The 22,699-nt window shown below is 41.1% G+C and overlaps 2 protein-coding genes across 2 annotated transcripts; both read right to left on the bottom strand.

Annotated features, from left to right (window-relative positions):
• Nucleotides 1–908: 908 nt before the first annotated feature.
• Nucleotides 909–6,425, bottom strand: LOC127349585 (mucin-5AC-like). The gene is made up of 4 exons (XM_051375449.1): nucleotides 6,418–6,425; nucleotides 6,256–6,321; nucleotides 969–2,805; nucleotides 909–927 (listed from the first exon to the last, which is right to left on the bottom strand). The coding sequence occupies exons 2-4, from the start codon at nucleotides 6,317–6,319 to the stop codon at nucleotides 909–911; spliced, it is 1,920 nt and encodes a 639-aa protein (XP_051231409.1). The 5' UTR covers nucleotides 6,320–6,321; nucleotides 6,418–6,425.
• A 4,547-nt stretch (nucleotides 6,426–10,972) lies between these two features.
• Nucleotides 10,973–22,181, bottom strand: snapc2 (small nuclear RNA activating complex, polypeptide 2). The gene is made up of 6 exons (XM_051375221.1): nucleotides 21,789–22,181; nucleotides 20,986–21,159; nucleotides 18,473–18,605; nucleotides 15,625–16,317; nucleotides 14,118–14,206; nucleotides 10,973–11,697 (listed from the first exon to the last, which is right to left on the bottom strand). The coding sequence occupies exons 1-6, from the start codon at nucleotides 21,999–22,001 to the stop codon at nucleotides 11,368–11,370; spliced, it is 1,632 nt and encodes a 543-aa protein (XP_051231181.1). The 5' UTR covers nucleotides 22,002–22,181; the 3' UTR covers nucleotides 10,973–11,367.
• Nucleotides 22,182–22,699: the final 518 nt, after the last annotated feature.

Raw genomic sequence — 22,699 nt, 5'->3', positions numbered from 1 at the left:
ATGTCAATGTGTCAGTGGGAGAAGTTGGTTCAGATACCGAGGTTGTCTCAACAGTCTCAGAAGTTACTGTGTCAGTGGGAATGGTTGGCTGTGGTGCTGACGTAGTCTCTATAGGCTCAGATGTCAATGAATGGGTTGGACTTGTTGATTCAGATGTTACTATGTCTGTAGGACTCGTAGGCTGAGGTGAGGAAATTGTCTCCACAGGTTGTGATGTCAATGTGTCAGTGTGAGCAGTTGGTTCAGATACCGGGGTTGTCCCAACAGTCTCAGAAGTTACTGTGTCAGTGGGAATGCTTGGCTGTGGTGCTGACGTAGTCTCTATAGGCTCAGATGTCAATGAATGGGTTGGACTTGTTGATTGAGACGTGACAATTTCTGTAGGACTCGTAGGCTGAGGTGGGGAAATGGTCTCTGCAGGTTGTGATGTCAATGTGTCAGTGTGAGCAGTTGGTTCAGATACCGAGGTTTTCTCTACAGTCTCAGAAGTTACTGTGATAGTGGGAATGGTTGGCTGAGGTGCTGATGTGGTCTCTATAGGCTCAGATGTCAATGAATGGGTTGGACTTGTTGATTCAGACGTGACAATTTCTGTAGGACTCGTAGGCTGAGGTGGGGAAATGGTCTCTGCAGGTTGTGATGTCAATGTGTCAGTGGGAGCAGTTGGTTCAGATACCGAGGTTGTCCCAACAGTCTCAGAAGTTACTTTGTCAGTGGGAATTGTTGGCTGAGGTGCTGACGTAGTCTCTATAGGCTCAGATGTCAATGAATGGGTTGGACTGGTTGATTCAGATAGTGGGGTGGTAGCAGCAGGCACGGATGTTAGTATGTCTGTAGGACTCGTAGGCTGAGGTGGGGAAATGGTCTCCACAGGTTGTGATGTCAATGTGTCAGTGTGAGCAGTTGGTTCAGATACCGAGGTTTTCTCTACAGTCTCAGAAGTTACTGTGATAGTGGGAATGGTTGGCTGAGGTGCTGATGTGGTCTCTATAGGCTCAGATGTCAATGAATGGGTTGGACTTGTTGATTCAGACGTGACAATTTCTGTAGGACTCGTAGGCTGAGGTGGGGAAACGGTCTCTGCAGGTTTCGATATCAATGTGTCAGTGTAAGCAGTTTGTTCAGATACAGAGGTTTTCTCTACAGTCTCAGAAGTTACTGTGACAGTGGGAATGGTTGGCTGAGGTGCCGACGTAGTCTCTATAGGCTCAGATGTCAATGAATGGGTTGGACTCGATGATTCAGACAGTAGGGTGGTACCAGCAGGCTCGGATGTTAATATGTCTGTAGGACTCGTAGGCTGAGGTGAGGAAATTGTCTCCACAGGTTGTGATGTCAATGTGTCAGTGTGAGTAGTTGGTTCAGATACCGAGGTTGTCCCAACAGTCTCAGAAGTTACTTTGTCAGTGGGATTAGTTGGTTTAGTTACCGAGGTTGTGTCAACAGTCTCAGAAGTTGCTTTGTCAGTGGGATTAGTTGGTTGAGGTGCTGATGTGGTCTCGACAGGCTCAGAAGATACAGTGTCAGTGGGACCTGTAGTTCCAGGTGCTGATGTGGTCTCTGAATGTTGTGATGTTAATGTGTCAGTCTGACTAGTTGGTTCAGATACCGAGCTTGTCTCAACAGTCTCAGAGCTTAGTTTGTCAGTGGGATTGGTTTGTTGAGGTGCTGATGTTGTGTCTACAGTTCCAGGTATTGGTGTGTTTTTTTCAGGAAGTGATGTCAATGTGTCAGTGTGAGCAGTTGGTTTAGTTACAGAGGTTGTCTCAACAGTCTCAGAAGTTATTTTGTCAGTGGGATTAGTTGGTTGAGGTGCTGATGTGGTCTCTACAGGCTCAGAAGTTACTGTGTCAGTGGGACATTTAGTTCCAGGTGTTGATGTGGTTTCTGCAGGATGTGATGTTAATGTGTCAGTCGGAGTAGTTGGTTCGGACACTGAGGTGGTCGCAACAGTCTCAGAAGTTACTGTATCAGTCTGAGTAGTTGGTTCAGATATCGAGGTTGTCGCAACAGTCTCAGAAGTTACTGTGTCAGTGGTAGTGGTTGGTTGAGGTTCTGACGTAGTCTCTACAGGCTCAGATGTCAATGAATGAGTAGGTCTTTTTGATTCAGATAGTGGGGTGTTACCAGCAGACTCAGATGTTACTATGTCTGCAGGACTTGTAGGCTTAGAATGTGAAATGGACTGTGCAGGTTGTGATGTCAATGTTTCAGTGTGAGCAGTTGGATCAAAAACAGAGGTTGTCTCAACAGTTTCAGAAGTTATTGTGTTAGTCAGATTGGTTGGTTGATATGCTGTTGTGTTCTTAATAGGCTCAGAAGTTACTGTGCCAGTCAGATTGGTTGGTTCAGGTGCTGATTTGGTCTGTACTGGTTGAGATGTTGCTGAATGAGTTGCACTGGTTGTTTCAGATACTGAGGTTGCATCAGCAGTCGCAGATGTAATCGTTTCAATGGGATTTGTTGTTTCATGTCTTGATGTGGTCTCCGAAGTTTCAGACGTCATTGTTCTTGTAGGAACTGTCGTTGGAATTGGTGATGTGGTCCCTGCAGTCCGTGATTTTAATATGTTGGTCTGAGCAGTTGGTTCAGATACAGAGATTTTCCCAACAGGATCAGAAGTTATTGCCGCAGTGGAATTGGTTGTTATTGTGTTTGTCAGACTGGTTGGTTCAAGTTCTACTGTCAGTGCTTTAAGCCAAGCTTTTGTCTTGTTAGCTGGAGTGGGGTCCTCCGTTAGTTTTGAAGTGGGATTTGTTATCAGCCTAAGTTTGGACCATTGTTGATCAGGGACTGAGAAATATTCTGGAAATACAAAGGGAAACAAGGATCAAAGGTATTAAAACTGTCTAAATGTTTGGTACAGACGTTTTTTTTACAAGGTTGAGATATCTGATATGGACCTTTAGTTTGAGGGTTAGAACACATCTGTGGATTAAGGAGATGTGCAGCATCCTCTAACGAGAAATTTATTACCATTGAATTGGTACAGGGAGACTTGGCAAAGTGATGACCCACCTTCTCTACCCGTGACTGGCCTGAACCTGTTGCCTTCATTGGTTTAGTTGGTTAGGTTTAGGCATGAAGAAAGAGATTGGTTAGGGTTAGGGTTACTATGTCAGAGTAAGCAAATCAGAGGCAGAGTAGGACAGGTCATGACTTTGCCATGCTGGGAAAAAAAATATCACGTGCAGAAAGTTGGGAAGAAGGCAAGCCAGTGGATGCAGTGTGATGCTTTGGCTGATGTTCTGCTGGAAAACCTTGGGTCCTGCCATTCATGTGGATGTTACTTTAACACGCATTACCTAAGCATTGTTGCAGATCATATACACTCTTTCATGGAAACAGTATTCCCTGATGGAAGTGACTTCTTTCATCAGGATAATGCGCCATGCCACAAAGCAAAAATGGTTCAGTAAGTTTTGAGGAACACAACAACGAGTTCAAGGTGTTGACTTGGCCTCCAAATTCCCCAGATCTCAAGCCAGTTGAGCATCTGTGGGATGTGCTGGACAAACAAGACCAAATCCCTGGAGGTCCCACCCCACAACTTACAGGGCTTAAAGGACCTGCTGCTAACGTGTTGGTGCCAGATACCACAGCACACCTTCAGAGGTCTAGTGGAGTCCTCGACAGTCAGGGCTGTTTTGGCACCATCTACATTTATTAGGCATGTGGTGATAATGTTATGGCTGATCGGTATATACACACAGTAGACCTATATCTCAGAAGCCAATCATTTCTCTGAAGAAAAGTAGATGAAATAGTTATTTTTAAAGTACCAATAGAGATAGTTACTATGAACTGACGAATGGCCAGTAGTTGCACCATACCAATTTAGATAACAGACCACATATAACCTAGACACTGTTATAAAACTGCTATAAACAGCTATAAACTGATACAAAACTTTTACATACTGCTACAAAAACGACCACAAACTGCTACATACTTACACACTGTTACAAAACTGCTACAAAACTACTATAAACTGCTACACACTGCTACACAACTTTAATAAACTGCTACAAAACTGCTACAAACTGCAACAAAACAGCAATAAACTGCTACAAACTCCTAAAAACTGTTACAAACTGCTACAAAACTGTTACAAAATGGAAAGATTTAGGGTCAACTTGAACCCCCACGGTGGCTCTGCTTCACTTCAGGCTGGACCACACCCCTTAGCTTAACATACTGTATGTTGTGAGCTATTGCTTAAATATACATTTGAGACTTCATTAGTGAAATCATATGCTCTGGTCTACAGAGATGTGGAAAACGTAATATGGTCAGATGAGTCATCATTCATATATTCTCGACAAGTGGAAGAGTGCATATGTGGCAAATACCAAGAGAAGAGTACAGGCCGTATGCTTGACCCTTACATTGAGGAAATCCAGTGGCTCTGTTAGGCTGTGGGGGAATTTTGCTGACATGGTTTGGGTCCACTTGTCCCCTTAGAGGGAAGAGTCACTGTAAATCAATACAAAGTTGTTCAGCTCTATCCTATGAAACAAAATTCTATCCTGATGGGAGTGGTCTCTTTCAGGATGACATGGCCCTATTCATTGGGCGCAAGGGCTCACTGAATGGTTCGATGAGTATAACATTGATTGAATCATATGCTACGGATGGGAGACTTTGGACTGATGTATTAGCTGCACTCTCCACCACCATCAATAAAAATACCAAATAAGGAATATCATCTGGAAGCATGTTGCTCCATCCCTTCAGTTCCAGAGACTGTAGACTCAATGTCAACGCCCATTGAGTATGTTCTAGCGGCACATGGTGGCCCAGCACCTTGCTTAGACACTTTATGTTGGTTTTTCCTTTTATTCACCTGTCTGTATGTATAATGAATTACATAGTTCTCTCCATGAAACCTCATTGGGATTTATTAACTGATCCCAGTGCTCATTTGTGTTTGTGAAGCTCAGAGAATCATGTTACACAACCACATACAGGAAGCAAACCCCAGTCTCAGGTGTTACAGTCCAGCCCTTCATTCCTGGTTGGTACAAAAACCCCTTTTGGACTAGAAAAACCATTACCAATGAGCATAATCCAGGCAGCAAATGCATCCATCTACAATACTTCTGGTAAAACCAAAATATACAAACTTAATTAATAGACTATGAGATGACAGAAGAGATTAAAAAAATAAAAAATAGGTAAAATGGTGAGCAGGAGATTATACCATTTACAACCATGTAAAACTACATTTAGAATGACTCCAGATTAAGTTACTTGACCACAAGTGTGGGTTTCAGGAAAATCCTAATCGAAATTTAAAAAATTCCTAACCCTAAAAAAGTAATTCAGTAGACCTATTACCACCACTTAATTAAATGCATGGTTGTAAGATAAATGTTCTAATTTATTCATTTAGATGAGTTGTGCTGACACAATGAAAAGCCTAATCAAGCCAAAAACTTGTGTTTATGTTACCAATTACTAAGCAAGTGGTAATTGAAATAACTTTGACTGTAGAGGAAAAGCTGATTCCTCAAACTCATGGTACATCTGTTAAACAATTTCATTAGAGGTTGTCATAACTCAAAAAGACAAAGCAAACTGCTGTGTTAATTATTTGTTGTTGAACCAATAAATTTGTTTTTAGGGTTAGGGTTAGTGTTAGAGTGTAGCAGAGCTCTAAATGGTCTTTGAAGTCGCTAAATGTCAGTAAAGCTAGCCAGTCTACTAACACATGCAAGGCTGCAACAACCATTAATCAGGTCGCAGGTTCTTATTGATCCTGGTGGAGCCTCCTGCCATGGTCCTGCTAGATTGCCATTGCCAATACTGTTGTTGCTGTGCACCTGTCTGTCTGTATGTCTCTCTCTCTCACCCCAACTGGTCGAGACAGACGACCACCCACCTAGAGCCGAAGGATCTGTCCTTGGTTTCTGCCTTTTAACAGGCAGTTTTTCCTTGCCCTTGTCGCCAAGTGCTTGCTCATGGTGGTACTGTTGGGTCTCTGTAAATAATGTTATAAAGAGTTCGGTCTAGACCTGCTCTATTTGAAAAGTGTCCTGAGATAACTTCTGTTATGAATTGGCGCTATACAAATAAAATTGAATTCAATTGAATTAATGGGAAAATCCATCATAAAGATTATTAATTAAATTTTACACCGTCAGTGACATCCTTTGTAGTGAGCACGGCAACATAAAAGATATTGATGTAGCCCCATTTCTTCAGAGAAGAATGGCAAAATGTTTATTGGAGGAAAATTCTTATGGATCTTACCATCAGCAGAACATAAGCAGAGGAGTAGAGCCCAGATAATCAGGAAATGTGAAGAAAACGCCATGACTGTGAATTAGATAAAAGGCTTAAATAAAAATGTGAAAAGACCACGAGTGTGCCAGTCACTGCATATACTCTGTGAAGTGGCTGATTAGCTCTTACTAAATGTATCCGTGACAAGTTGTAGAGAATGGTCACAGAAAATAGAACTGAGAAAAGAGAGAGATGCATTATATGAGACCACATGACACTTTTATTACACACACACACCTATCATAATGATTCTCCCCTTGCCTTTTTTATAACCTTTTATGCACTGATAAGGAATTCCAATTCAGCCACTGGGAAGGATGGTAGCCGCGTCACTGTAAATCGTACTGTACTTACAGTATCTAGCGGCGTTCTAGTCGCTGCATGCTTTACACTGCATGTTACATTCACCCATTCACACACATTCATACAGTGATGGCACAGCATTGGGAGCAATATGGGGTTCAGTATCTTGCTCAAGGACATTTCGACATGCAGTAGGAGCAGCCGGGGATCTAACCGCCAACCTTCTGATTAGTGGATGACCTTGAAAAAAATGTATTATATATATCAATAGCTATTTTTTTTACCACTTGGAGGCAGTGGAAAAAGTTATTAACATACTATTCAAATGCATGCCTGATTATATAATTATAATAATAAAATTATTCAAAATCTTGCACCCCCTCCTCATGCTGACCTATCCTTGCAGTGGCAGCGCCAGTATGACTAGAGCCTCTGCTCGGTGTGACTGGGTGCTGCAGTTCAGAAAGTTGGCCTTTGGTCAGTAAGCTTTCTTGGTGACTTTCTTGGAAGTGAGGAAGAGGACTTCTCGGGAAGCTTAACAGCATTTACAATCAGCCTGACGTCCTATTTTATGTTTTGTGTTCATTGTTCCGTGGTTGTTTTTTGTCTGCTGTATCACCAGATTTCAGCAACTTTTTCTCTGGCTGTCAGGCTGCTAAATTCATCCTCAGCACTCACTTACTGTATGCCATATATATATATATATATATATATATATATATATATATATACACACACTGTGTGTGTGCGTGTGTGTGTGTGTGTGTGTGTGTGTGGATAAAGATATCTGTTTTTTTATCTGTTTCTGTTTTTTTGAGACCAAAGTTTAATTTTCAAAAGGAAAATTGTATCTCATTGTATTTCTTATTGTTTACGTTGCTATGGCAACATCACTGGCATATTACCAAAGGCCAAGATACCATGTGATGAAGATCATTGACAACCTGGCGATTCTTTAGAGGGCATTCTATCCTAAGTTGACACAAGTCAAGTGATCCCAAGTCCCTACATATTTCCTTGGTTGTCCATGAGAACACAACTATACAGACAATACAGTATTTGTCTCTGTTCAGAGATAGTCTATGGTGTCACATGTGAATGACACCCTTGATCTTTCTCCAGTAGTTCAGTCACTCCTGGTTGATGACCTTTGGATCTAGAGAAATATTCATGGGGTGTCCAGAAGGTGGTGTAGAGACAGATTTAATTGGTGTTGTGGATGCATGACGTTTCTTATACCCTACGCCTTAAAGCATATATCCGTGGTGAGATTATCTCCCACGCTTCCTACATTGCGAAACAACAGAGGTCAAATTGCTGAATCTCTCCTCGGACATTCTCGACTTAGACAAGAAATATGCAGATTCTCCTGATCCTGAATTATACAAGAAAAGGCTTGTTTTACAGACCGAGTTCAACTTGCTATCTACCAATCAAGCAGTCCAATCACTTCGAAAATCACGACAGAGTTATTTTGAATTTGGAGATAAACCCAGTAAACTACTGGCCCTACAGCTAAGGCTACAGAGGGCCCAAAATGTAATCTCCCAAATACATTCCCCTCTTGGTGACATCTGCTGCTTCTCAGACTGCTACTCCCTCCTTTATCAATCAGGTTCAAGTGCGGACGCACAGGCACTGGATTCGTTTTTAGGTGATATAGAAATACCCACCAGGTGGCAGCATAGTGTGACGGCTCCCTACAACCTCGCACACAAAACAGCCCCAGAACTTTGCAAACCTGGTCAACTACATAATACAAATGATGCCTAAACCCCCAGTAGCAAAGGAGTGTGACATCTTCTCGAGCGCTCGCAAAACAAGCTCACGAAGCGCGAAGACATCATCTCCGGTCGAGAGTGCCGAAGCTAGTAGCATGGCTAATGTAGCCGACGTGCTAAATGAGCTTAAATCACTCCGCTCCGAGTTCAGCTCGAAGCTGGACGGAATAAATAACCAACTGGGGGAGCTGGCGAACTCTATCTTGGTGATGGAGAATAATTTAGGTAAAATTAAACGAGATGTAACAGCTAATGAACAACGAATTGATCTAACTGTTAAGATTGTGGAAACCCACTGGACATTACACCAACATGGTACCTCTTTGGTACGGAATTGGACAAGACACTGGACACCACATGCAGGAAAAGGATTATCATAATGTCCTATATAGCAAAGAAATGCATCTTGCTCAATTGGAATCAACAAAGACCTCCATCATTTAATTTGTTTAAACAAATCCTAAATGAAACTTTAAGACTGGAACAACGCACATACACCCTAAAGAATAAGGGGGATGCCTTCCGAAGGATATGGGAACCGCTTATGGACCTCTGACACTACCGTATCATAATAGGGTTTGGCATGTTTACATAACATACACAAAGGATGAACTGTGATCTGTGACCATGGACTGATTTGATTTAATTTGCTGTATTATTTTTTATTATTGTTATTATATATATATATATATATATATATATATAATTTTATTTTATTCATTTTTCCTCTTCTGTCCGTTATGTTACTGAAATGTTAAAAATAAATAAAAAGATAATTGAAAAAAAAAAAGAAATACCCACCATTTCTCCTGAGTGTAAGGCTCAGCTTGACCTGCCCCTCATCGCTGGGGAAATTTCCTGCGCCCTTCAGTCTATGCAATCTGGCAAAGCTCCAGGCCCAGATGGTTTTTCGGTTGAATTCTTCAAAGCCACACACAACATCCTGGCAGGACCTATGGTTGACATGTTTAATGATGCTCTTAAAAGTGGACTCTTGCCCCTCTCTGTCCGTCAAGCCTCAATTTCTTTAATCCCAAAGAAAGGTAAAGATCAGTTGGACTGTGGTAATTACAGACTTAGTGCTGCTGAGATCACCCCCACTCTGCCATCGGCCTCCTAATTTTTAACTTTTAACTGGAGAATCTGGAGACACACCCCCCCCTATTTTTTATTTTTTTTGTAGTTTATTTTGTGTGTGTGCATCTAATTTACATATTTCTCCCTTTTTTTAAATGTTTTACTTTAGTAAAAAAAAAAAAAATATATATATATATATATATATATTATTTACTGTGACTATTGTTAAAATTGCCAGGCTTGGGAATGTTTGTCTTGTATATGTTTTTAGTTCACAAAATGAAAAACAAAGTAAAAACATTATATTATTGTGGTACATTATAAAGCAAATGTCTAAAGATAATTTCAGTTTCTAACACTTTATTTCTTAAATTAAATTGAATCCTGCTAAGTGGTGGTTATGTCACAGGTAAATGGTATGAGTGCTTGTTTCTCAGTTATCAAAAGTATCTTTTTCAGAATTTTACAATGGCTTCAGATGTGATACAACTTATCAGTGCTTAGATATAATAACTGCAGCAATAATGGGCAGGGCTAATGGTTAATTATAATAGAATCCACAAGTCACCACTTACATTTCTCTGCTGGAGGGGTCAAAGGTTTATAGCAGAGCCATCACAAAATCATGTGTAATAAGGTAAGGGTGAGCGAGGAGAAAGAAGAAATAGCTCTCATACTGTCATAAAAAGGTGGGTTCACTTTCATCTTAACAGACACTACAATAAAGCCTGACAAATATTACAATATACTCCTCCAATATTTACATTTTACACTCCCCAGTCATAAACAGAGCACTTGACCTACACAGTAATATAGCTGTTTTAAAGTGTAACCTTGAAATGAGGTGAACACTACTTCATGTTAATTTGTTTTAAGTTTTAAGTTCAGTTTTCACACCCAAATAAATATGTTAAATGTGATTTTCAGAATTTGTGATTTTGAAAGATCTAAACCACTACCGCTATATTTTACTGACAGTTACGTTCAGTGGCTGTAGCCAGGATTTTGAGAGTGAGTGAGGCAGGACTACTGAGGTAAGGTCAAAATTCCCCCAACGTACACTCAAACAATTAACTCTTAAGTTATTTAAATCATGTGATGTATTTTACAGGATTAAATGGTTTTCTTAGTGCATTAAGCTATTATGTTGGTTAAACTTAACTAACTTGAAATTAGTCAACTTGATTTAGTAAGACTGATTTAAATTACTAAGCTTAAATCTGACTTGAATTTAATATGGTTGGTCCAACTCATTTTACAGTTGTAACATTACACTAATTCAGTTGGCCAAACAGAATTACTTAATCCTGAAAGATAGCCATTTAATCACATAAAATACTTTTCATGATTTAATTAAGTAAACTAAAAAAATAACCTTAACTTAAATAAAAAAGTACAACAATACAAGTACACAGCCGGTGGGTGTGGAACAAGCCTTTTGAAATGATTTGTTCTCATTCGACCACTGTCCTGATTTCAATTGAATTGTCTTTTTATATGACAGTAAATTGCACAGAAAACCATTGTCGTAGCATTCATGTTTTTTATTTGATATGGCAAAACCGTTTCTTTAGATGGTAAAAACTTTTATTTCTAAGTAAAATATGGATTAAAACTCAACAGTACCGCACCGTAATTGTATCCCTTTACCGTATTTATTATTGTAAAGTTCTGGCAACCACAGCTGCAAGTTCTTTTTACCCGTAAAAGTATCTTTGTTTAGTATATAAAGTAGTTATAATGAATGATCTCTACAGTATCCCTACTGTGAGATTACACTGTGTAGATGTCCCGTAGGTTTCTGTTTCCCAGTAAAATAAATACACATACAGTATCTCTACTGTGAGATAACACAATCAGGATTGAGACGTTTTACAAACCATTGCACATTTGTTTTATCAATGTTGAACTCTGTGTCTTATCTGAGCTTCAACAGTTTCATGGGCACCATAAAAGGGTTGAGCAAGGGAGGGCACAATCCCATCATGTCTGCATCTCCCACTGATTGGCTGGATGTGTTACTATTCCTTGATGATTGGCTCTCAGCCTTGTTTGGCTGCAGCTTCTTCCCTCCGCTTTCTGTGACCTCACTACTGTCAGTGGTCAGAGTGGTGTTCTGCTGACTGTTTTTTGTGTCGCTGTCTCGACCGATCAGTGCCCCTGTCTGATCACAGAGTCCATCCTTCAGGTCTTTTAACATGTTTCTTGCAGTCTTGGAGTCAGCAGGGGATGAGAGACATTGGTGCACCTGAAGACATGAAAATGAGAGCTGTAAGGCTGATTCATAGCTAAAGCTGCAAAAAAAAACGTTTTTGGACCAATACTTTGGCAAGCTTGGTATGTACCAGGTCTGTAGTGGTACATACTGCTTCCAGGAAAGGCTGGATTCAACTCACCTCACAGGATGGTGTAACTAGCTGGCCACAACAATAACTATACATACTGTACCTAGACTTTGGGTCTTTTTGTTTGCCTTGTTCCTGTACCACAGCCAGACATAATACTCAGTGCTTGTTAAGGATGGTTGATAAATAAAGACTACTCAGTGTGTAAGTAAATGTTGTCCTCTCGTCCACCCGGAGTATTTGCTAAGGTGCTGGAAGCCTCGACGTGTCTAATTCCGTGCAGTTAGATCCATGGAATATGCCACTGTATTTAGCAAGCTCTATCTTCAACATCTCAGCAAAGTAACGTTAACCAACAACTGTTACTTTCGCTGCACAGACTCATGCCGTGTGCAGCATTATGTCAGATCATGGTTGCTCAAAGAATGATGGACTTCTTTACTGAAACAACAACGATTTGCTTTGCTGCCCCAGAATTCTGTGAACTGTAGTTTTAACCAAGTGTCACATGCACAATACAGGGCTCCCCTCTTTAAAGAATTATATTCCAGGAACTTTCTAGGACTTTTCCCAGGATTTTTTCTTGAATGATGTGGGAATCATGATGAAGTGTAACGGATTAATTATGATGCTGAAAAGATTTCAGCAAGTCCGTTCCACTCAGTGTCTAGTGTGAACAGCTAGATTGAAGGACATGGCTCAAATTGAAAATGTTTCTCAATTTCTATGTGGTGAACCCAGTTTGAAGTGTCACGCCATGCAGCTTGTCCTCGTTGCAAACTAAATATACACGTTGGGTTATGTAGGTGATGTGAGTGAGGGGCTAAAACTCAACAAAAACTTTCTGAGACAATGTAGATTATTTCCAGGATATTCCAGGTGTTTCCACGACTGGAAAACGTAAGCATCAGAACTTGTAAAAGTTGATGAGTATTTCCGGCCAGTCATGACTATTTCTGCAATTACACTCCCTGACTTACAGATTTTATTCAACAATCTCAGTGAGCTGCCTCCTTGGTGGAGGTCTGAGAGTGTGAGAGTTGTGCTGGTATTGAGTAGACAGATAGATAGATAGATGGGATAATTAAAATATCTATCTATCTAAGGGAAATTCAAGTATCCAGTAGCATACAAAATACAAAACATACATTAAATACATTAAACATACATTAAACTAAAATTAGAAACACTAACCCTAAGAATAAAATAAAAAATAAAATAAAAGATAAAATATTTATATATATATATATATATATATATATATATATATATATATATATATATACACACACATATATATACATAAAAATAACAGTAAACTACACACTACAGTAAACAGTGCAAACAGTAAACAGTGCAAATGGAGGTAGAAATTGTCTATTGTCTATTGTCCTCCCTGCCTTTACTGAGAGCTGTTGTACAGTTTGATGGCCAGGGGGACGAAAGAGTTTTTGAGTCTGTTGGTTGAGCTGGACTGGGACAGCAGTCTGCCACAGAACACAGTGTGGAGTGGAAGTAAAGCAGATTATTTATCATTTCCCTTCTATAATATTAAAGCTATAACATTCTGCACTGTTGCAACTGTCTATAAACAATAGACCTATATTATATATATTGTTGAGTTGTGTACTTACATTATCCCAAATGTACATTTAATTCAGGTGCATTTCATCGCTCACTTGTCAATGGTGTCATATCCCCTTTGTGCATGCTTCAGCACTGTTTGTCTGCCAGAATCATACATTGACTTTTTATCCAGTTTGAAGTCACATTTTTACCATCCACTGTTTAGATCTTGGTGGTTTCTAACTCTTTTATTAGAACCGGATGAAGGATTTTAGTCATTGGACGTCTGGATCTTAAGTTATCAGAAAAACAAGCAGCCCTTCTCTGTAGGAGAAACAGTGGTTTTTGAGGGGGAACTGCCCTATTCAATGTTTTTACTGGTTTTGATCATCCATTCATTTCTGTGGATAGTTGGGCTCCCCAACTTCAATGATTCCATGCTACTTCACCAAATCATCAAACTTCATCTTTTGTTATTGTTTTGAAGTGAGAGATCCCATAACAGCAGAAATTACATATTGTACGTTTAAACTGATTTGAACACACATTTACTGAGCATGTAAACTTTCCAAGACACATCTTACGTGGATTTGGCTGACCAGAGGCCAATAGAATAGTCGTCAGCACATGGAAGTAGTAAAGATAAGGGCCCAACCTCATTTCCAAAGCAAAAATACAGAAAAAAATCACATCTTTTAACTCTGTACTAGCTTTACTGTAGCCAGTGAGGAACCAAGTAGTTTGCAGTCAGTTGTACCTGGATCAGATGTTTGTGCAGTTTATTGCAGTCCAGCTTGGGAAGTTCCTCTGGGAGAGACATCAACAGATCCAACACAATAGCACTCTCTGCAGGACACAAGACAATATTAGTATATGGAGTTGTAGAGGAATTGTCTCATGAAGTTTAAGTTGCTTCTAAGAAAAACATAATCAATTAAAGCTGCAAGCAGCGTTGGACGGGATCTCGCACGCGGCGCGCGTCGGGGTGTGCGGCGACCGCGTCACGAGCTGTCGGGGTGTGCTGCGGCCACGCGCCGACGTAACAAGCGCGGACCACAACGCGAAAATGTCACGTAAATCGGCGCACTGACGCACTGAGCTCCTCTCTTCCTCTCTATCTGCACACATTAATGCCCCATTAATGCATGTTACTAACTTCACTACTTCCATTTTTGTGCTTTCTCATCTCACAGATTCTCATGGATCCTGGCGGTGACTGCTGCCATGGTCCTGCTTGACTCCCACTGCTAATACTATAATACTACTGATATTACCGTATTATTATAAGGGACCGAGCCAGCGACTGCTGGAGGTCCCTATTGTAATTGCTAAAGTTATTATTATTTGTAGGACTTTTTGACTGCTAATTTGCCCCCCTGAACATATATGAAAGTGCAATTTTATTTGGCAAAGTGGTCAGGCCTGGTGTAACTTAGATATTCTATGTGTCGCTTTCAGGTCGGCCACTAGGTGCTGCTACTATTAAGAAAAGTAGGTTTAGGCTAATAACTCCTGCATCGTTTGTCTCACATTCAAAAACATTATATCCACACGTTCGGTGAATGGAGCTGCATCTCCCCATATAGGCCACGCCCATTTCAGCCTAGAATTTTTTTGTCCATAAACTATGTTTTCATGTTCCATCCATGCACTTTTGTCCGATTCGCACGAAACCCCACGCAACACTAACTTCCTGTTGCCACTAGATGGCGCTATCACTATGCGTTCAGGGCGGGACTCTTATCAGACATGTGAAGTTTGGAGCCGATTGGACAATGTACACTCAAGTTATAGCAAATTCGTGTTTTGTGGCGGTACATAAAAATTTCCCGCCACGCCAAAGACACGCCCCCTCACCGCAGTCATCACATATCATCAACAATGTGTTTTGCATTTTATAAGTACATTTCTCGGTCTTATCATCCTGCTAGGAGTAGAACATGAAAGTATAAAACGTGATACTTCCTGTTGCCACTAGGTGGCGCTCTCACTATTACTGAATATTATCACATAGACGTGTTCAGGGCGGGACTCTTATCAGACAAGTGAAGTTTCGTTGCAGTCGGATCATGTACGCAGAAGTTATAATTAATGCGTCTTTCATGGCGAAGGTTTGAAATTGCACCACACGGGACGCCACGCGTTTAAAGGATGTTGTATGTTAAACGCGACTGCCGCTGCAGAGGACCTGTCTAAATATCTGTCATGACGTAAACATTAAAGTACACTTTCAGATGACATCAATCTTGAAATCTACAACTCACCCATGGGGGTGAGATGACACTCCTCATTTGGATTGTGTATGGCACTCAGGTAGCGATAGATCCTCTCAAAGTCCACTACACATTTGAGGCCGTACATCCTGGGACTGTCTTTTGTGGCGTGTTTGCTGGTGCGACCAAACTTGGCATGAAATGCTGCAGCGGATGTGGATAGGGGGGGAACGGAGCAGCTGGAGGAGCAGCCGTTAGTAGCTAAACTGGAAAAGGCAATGGATGGTGCAGTTACTCGAGTGAGACTGGTGGCAGAGGAGCAGAATGGCAAGTGAGGACTGTATGAAGTGGAATTTGAAATAGATGTGGTAGAGATGGTGGTGGGGTGTTGCTCTAAGGGCTGCTGTGTAGTCTGGATTACAGAGCTGCCAACACTCGCAGTCTTTACCGCTGCTGCAGAACTAGAACTGGATGTGGCTTGTCCTGAAACCGGGGTCGCAGTCTGTGAGGCAGGTTGTTGGGATGTAGAAGGCGCAACTGGTATTTTTGCTGCACCTGGCTGGCAGGAGGTGGCAGCAGACTGAGGGGTGGAGGAGACAGCAGGTGAGGTTCCAGCTGTGGTAGAATGCTTTTGCTGGGGTGGAAGGATCGCACTGTTTGGTTGTCTAACCACTGGGCCAAAGGTCGGTGCTGGAGTCTTAAATACCTGGAAAGGATGGACTATGTTGATGCCAGGACGATCACCTAATGTGGAAAAAAGATACAAAATGACTATAAAGAAACATAAAACTCCACAAAAGAGACACAAAATTACTTCAAAGAAACATGAAAGACCACAAAAGAGACACAATTTTAGAGACATTTCCAATGGACATCAGAGAAGTCAGACTTGACTGAAGTATGACTTTTTTCTGATAAAAAGGAGCACATTGTTTTACTCCAATTTATCTCATCTTTGAACCCGCAACTTCCCAAAGGTTAAAAAGCCATTCAAAACAATGAGTTAAATTACTGAGGAGCATGGTAAATATTTCATTGCCAACACGAATCAGGCCCCTTCATATCTTAAAGAGCTCAAAGTACCCTATTACCCCACTAGAACACTACGTTCTCTGAATGCTGGGCTACTTGTGGTTCCTATAGTCTCTAAAAGTAGAACAGGAGCCAGAGCCTTCAGTTACCAAGCTCCTCTCCTGTGGAACCAGCTTCCAGTTGTGGTTCGGGAGGCAGACACCCTCACCACATTCAAGAGTAGGCTTAAGACATTCCTCTTTGATAAAGCTTATAGTTAGGGCTGGATCAGGTGAGTCCTGAACCATCCCTTAGTTATGCTGCTATAGGCCTAGACTGCCAGGGGATTTCCCATGACGCACTGAGCTCCTCTCTTCCTCTCTATCTGCACACATTAATGCCCCATTAATGCATGTTACTAACTTCACTACTTCCATTTTTGTGCTTTCTCATCTCACAGATTCTCATGGATCCTGGCGGTGACTGCTGCCATGGTCCTGCTTGACTCCCACTGCTAATACTATAATACTACTGATATTACCGTATTATTATAAGGGACCGAGCCAGCGACTGCTGGAGGTCCCTATTGTAATTGCTAAATTATTATTATTATTATTTGTAGGACTTTTTGACTGCTAATTTGCCCCCCTGAACATATATGAAAGTGCAATTTTATTTGGCAAAGTGGTCAGGCCTGGTGTAACTTAGATATTCTATGTGTCGCTTTCAGGTCGGCCACTAGGTGCTGCTACTATTAAGAAAAGTAGGTTTAGGCTAATAACTCCTGCATCGTTTGTCTCACATTCAAAAACATTATATCCACACGTTCGGTGAATGGAGCTGCATCTCCCCATATAGGCCACGCCCATTTCCACCTAGAATTTTTTTGTCCATAAACTATGTTTTCATGTTCCATCCATGCACTTTTGTCCGATTCGCACGAAACTTGTCACCTGGAAAAAAAAGTAATTTAAAGTATTTTGATATTTCAAAAAATAAGCACAATATAAAATTAGCAAAATTCCTGTACATTATGGTCAAAACAGGAAGTGGAGCATTTATCCACATTGGTATGTCCAATTGACACCAGGCTTGGGTCCATAGTCTTCCCATGTCTTCCTTAGGCATCATGCACAATTTCAGGTTATCCACACAGCCACAAGGTGGCGATCTTTATAATGAAGAAGCGTATATATATATATATATATATATATATATATATATATACACACACACACACGTTGAAGGGCGTGTCCGTGTCTTTCCGTCAAAGTTGGCCATTTTAAATTCCGTGGTCATTTTCAGTGAATTTTTCGCCTTGTATTTGAACAAACTCCTCCTAGGGAATTTATCGGATCTACTTCAAAATAGGTCAGTACAGTTAGAAAATGTTGAATGTTGAATGTTGAATGCGCTGAATTTCCAAGGTTCGCAGTGAAGAGCCTCGCTATGAATGCAAAGTCTTTTGCACGGTGTCTGAAACGCGTGACAATGTAGAGCAGTATCCCTCGGGTTCCGGCGATGAGGGTTTGGGCGTGGGGTGACGTCACATGACTTGACGTGGCGTGGCATCTGGAGGCTCTGCTTCCCCATCGTTGTGGCTATTGTCATTGTTATTGTCACCATCATCATCATCATCACTAGTATAGTTGTTGTTTCTTTTGTCTCTGTCTGCTCTCTCTCTCTCTCCCCCCCCCCAACTGGTTGAGGCAGATGGCCATTCACCTAGAGCCGGGGTCTGTCCGAGGTTTCTGCCTCTTAAAAGGCATAACATTATATTGAATTAAAATAGCTGCGTTCAGGGAGGAGGCTCTGTTTTATCAGTTGGAAATTATTCAAAATCAAATTTTAGTAAATCTGATAACACAGAGGAACTGCAGGTCCATACCTTGGACTGGTGAACAAGGCATTGGTCTCAAAGGCACGGTGCGACCAACAGGCCTGTCTGTGGGTGGTCTGTGGTCCTGTGGAGGGTCACAGTTCCTCAGGGTGCACGGCTCTGTGGACGAGACTATCAGCATCTAAGAAACACAAGGAGAGGAGGATTGTGGGAGGAGGGAGATCAGAGATTCAAGGTGGTGCGAATGATTCCACAACCAAGTTGGTACAGTGGATACATGTTTGCCTCATTGTAAAATTTTATGGCTTGGTATTTTTGAAAGTTACAGCTAAAAATGAAATTCACAGTCAACAGAGAGTTGAATGATTTTTAGATTTTTTTTATTCTTTTGCCTTCAGCATAACAAACAAAACACAAAAGAAATAAAAAGCGACAGCCCTCTAGCATTTACAGTTATGATATTCATCCATGAGAACTAGTGTGTAGTACACAACTTCAACAATGGTGAGCCTATGTTTGTGTGTGTGTGTTTTTTTAGGGACCGAGACAGGGACCGCTGGAGGTCCCTATTGTATTTGCTATGTTTCTTCTTATTATTATTCTTACCTATTATTTTTAGCGCCTTTGCTCGTGTTTTTGCCCCCCTGAACATATTTTTGGTTAGTTAATAACTTTTGCATATTTTGTCGCACATTCAAAAAAAACTTATATCCACACGTTCGGTGAATGGAGCTGAATCTCTCCATATAGGCCCCGCCCACTTCTGCCTATAATTTTTTTTCGTTAGAGCGCGAAATGTCCTTAAAGTACTTTTTCGTGGTCCTCCTACGCGCATTGTCCGATTCGCACGAAATTTTTCACCTAGCACCTGGGGACCGCCCTGGCAAAAAAAGTAATTTGAACATTTTTGAAATTTCAAAAAATAAGCCCACTATAAAATTAAGACTTCCTCTACATTTTTCGTCAAAAAAAGGAAGAGGACCATTTCTCAACATTGGTATGTCCGATTGACATCAAACTTGGGTCCATAGTTCCTCATGTCTTCCTTAGGCACCGTGCACAATTTCAGACCATCACCACTAGATGGCGCTTTTTAAAATGAAGAAGTTTATATCTCTGCAACGGCACGTGTGATTAAAATGAAACTTGGTAGGATGCTTGCCCATGGCTCCCAGAGGCTCACCTAAAAAGGGAAAAAAAATCAGGCCACTGGGTGGCGCTCTGGTGGCATGGTAAATAACTGTGCAGAGACCGTAATAGTTATGAATATGAAATTCACAGGGCACGTGTAGAGTGGTGTCTGAAGCTCACATACCAAAAATCGTGTTCGTCGTGTTTGTAGCGACCCCTACAGGATAAAAAAACAGCAGCCCCGGCGCCACGTTTCACCGATATGTACGAAAACTCGGTAGGTACATGTAACATGCCGGGACATACAAAAAAAGCCTCTTGAACCCATACCCAAAACCCCACAGTTCGGCCATTTTGATTTTCATTTTCACTTTCGGCGAACTTACCGAGTTGTATTTGAACGAACTCCTCCTTTATCGGATATGCTTCAAAATTTGTGAGTACAGTCAAAAAATGGTTCTGATTAAATATTTGTGCATGTACATTGAAGGGTGTATCCGTGGCGTTCCCTCAAAGTTGGCCATAGTGAATTCCGTGTGCATTTTCTGTGAATTTTTCGCGTTCTATTTGAACCAACTCCTCCTAGGGAATTTATCGGATCTACTTGAAAATTGGTCAGTCCAGTCAAAAAATGGTCCTGATTAAAAGTTGTGCTATTTGTGCTTGTACGTTGAAGGGCGTGTCCGTGGCGTGCCCTGAAAGTTGGCCAGGTTGAATCGAATGTCAAACTGTGATGCTATTTCCGGCATTTAAGGGCTTCTGTTTTAACTAACTCCTCCTACAGATTTTATCAGATTGACTTCAAATTCGATCACTTCAATCTACACACATTGGTTATCAAAAGTTGTGCTATTTGTGACTGTATGTTTAACCGTGTGCCCGTGACGACGTGTCGAATTCCACCGATTGGCCATCAAACGGACAGTACTCATATCTTCAGTGTACAGTCCCACCCTGAACACGTCCTCATAACTTCAGCGTACATAATCCAATCTCAACGAAACTTCACGTGTTTGATAAGAGTCCCACCCTGAACACGTCTACATGACAATATTCAGACATAGTGATAGCATAGTGATAGCATTACGTCAACGCCACAGGCGTAAAAGCACAACTTTTAATCATGAATGTCTTTAGATTGCACTGATTAAATTTGAAGTTGATCCGATAAATTCCCTTTGTTTGTTCCCCCGTTTGTTCAAATACAAGGCGAAAAATCACAGAAAATGAGCACGGAATTCAAAATGACTGACTTTAACCTAATAATTCCTAGGGAAACAATTGGGCCTTGCAGTGGTCAGTGCGTGATCCCTAATAATACGTAAGAAGAATTCTAGCAAAAACAATAGGGACCTCCAGCGGTCGCTGGCTCAGTCCCTAATAAGAACAACCTAACCCACCCTGATTTATCAGTATCTGGCTTGCCGTACCTGGGAGAAGGCGGTGCAAATGGCTTCTTCATGGGCTCCAGCCACAGTAGAAGCAATGTGTGTCCACACCTCGATGGGCTTTCTGACCTTCTCCTCCTCACATCTCTTCTGCCTCAGTGCGAAGCTGGCACATGAGATCACTTTGTTCTTCAGAGATTCCACCAAAGACTGAACCTAACAGTAGAAAGGGAACGTCCACACGCCTTTATAAATACATAAAGCTACCCAAATCAGGGTTTGACCTAGGTGCTAACGAAATGTTCATTTTCATATTCATATTCATATTCATATTAATCGATTGGTTGATTGCCAATCTGGTCCCGGACTGGAAACACATCTGGGTTTTGGACTGTAGGCTGGGCAAAGAAGATGTGAAGATGATATCTCTGAGAAATCATAAAGGTAATTTAAGCATTCTTTTATATTTTGCCAGTTAAAGCTTCAGTAGGTCATTTTTTGTCATATTTGCTGAAACTTCCTCTATATCCTGACAGTATTTCATGAGACAGATAATCTAAAAAAAAGCTAAATGCTGCAGCTTTAATGTGTTTTTTTTTTAATCTCTTGTGTTGTATCCGGAGCGGCTGCAGCAAGTGAATTACCCCAGTGTGGGATCAATACAGTCTATCTAATGTTCTCGTAGCAGAGATGTCCCTTTAGGAAAACTACCAATCAGTAAAGTTTGTTTAGTCAAAATATATATGGAACAATAAAGTGATATTCATCCTGGTGAAACTGCAGTTGGTCTGTAATGTCCCTCCAAATCTATGAGAACAGACTGACGTTACTACTGGAACGGTTACCTCTGAAATGGACCGAGTAAACACATATTTCCTCAGGGAAGCATAGTCCATGTCCAGGGTGCCTCCGGTCCTGCCGAGTCTTCTCAGGGCATTCAGTAGCTTCCTCTGTTCCACTCGCTGCCACTTAAAAGCCGGTTTACGTGAACGCCGCGGTACCGACTCATGTTTCAGACTGCGATTCGGTTTAGTTCGTGTACGAGGGGGCGGCTTCATCTCGACTCACCAATGCTCAGCTACTTCAGACCGAGCTGAACGAGCAGACTCGACTTGAAAGAGTTCGGAGAGATGTGTCTGTTAACTTAATTCACCTGACATAAACATAATTTTAACGTTAACCTGAATGTAAACTATGTGCCTGCCTCACAATTCCGCCGTAATGAAAACATCGATGCGACTTCCGGTGCAATATTTTCAGAATAATAAGCGTTGTCTCGCTAACTTGCATACATTTTACCACGGTGGTTCCCAACCAGCCTATTTTCGCCAATGTGACGGAAAAAAGGATTCTGTAAACCTTCTCAAAATATTGACTTAGCAAAAATACTTAGTTTCTCAAAATAAGGATTGAGTATATTTTTTTTTACATAATCTTTTTTTCCCATCATATTGGCGAAAATGGGCTTCCATAGTTAACTGATGACGCAGACTTAGTGACGGACATTTGATGGATATTCCATATTATATTCCAAACTGTACAATTAACCAAAAAAGAGAACAGTAGGTGCAAAAAGTATGTATAAAAGGAGTGATTTGAATGGATTTTGATCAGATTATTTCCTGTTTAGGGAACCTTTTATACAATTCTGTATTATGTATGTTGGACAACCCCTCTCATCCTCTCTACACAAAGCTCAGGCAGCTCAGGAGCACGTTCAGCTACAGACTGACCCAGCCCCGAGCCTCGAAGCGGT

The sequence above is a fragment of the Dicentrarchus labrax genome, unplaced genomic scaffold, assembly GCF_905237075.1.
Source record: "Dicentrarchus labrax unplaced genomic scaffold, dlabrax2021, whole genome shotgun sequence".
NCBI lineage: Eukaryota > Metazoa > Chordata > Actinopteri > Moronidae > Dicentrarchus > Dicentrarchus labrax.
The sequence above is the reverse complement of the archived record's forward strand: the minus strand, read 5'-3'. Positions and strand labels throughout refer to the sequence as shown.

Coding starts and splice junctions, on each gene's coding strand:
- LOC127349585 (XM_051375449.1), bottom strand. CDS start 6,319: ATGGCGTTTTCTTCACATTTCCTGATTATCTGGGCTCTACTCCTCTGC. Junction 2,806..6,255: donor CTGCTTATGTTCTGCTGATG/GTAAGATCCATA, acceptor TTGTATTTCCAG/AATATTTCTCAGTCCCTGAT.
- snapc2 (XM_051375221.1), bottom strand. CDS start 22,001: ATGAAGCCGCCCCCTCGTACACGAACTAAACCGAATCGCAGTCTGAAA. Junction 18,606..20,985: donor TTTGCACCGCCTTCTCCCAG/GTACGGCAAGCC, acceptor TGTGTTTCTTAG/ATGCTGATAGTCTCGTCCAC. Junction 16,318..18,472: donor GCCTTGTTCACCAGTCCAAG/GTATGGACCTGC, acceptor TTTCCACATTAG/GTGATCGTCCTGGCATCAAC.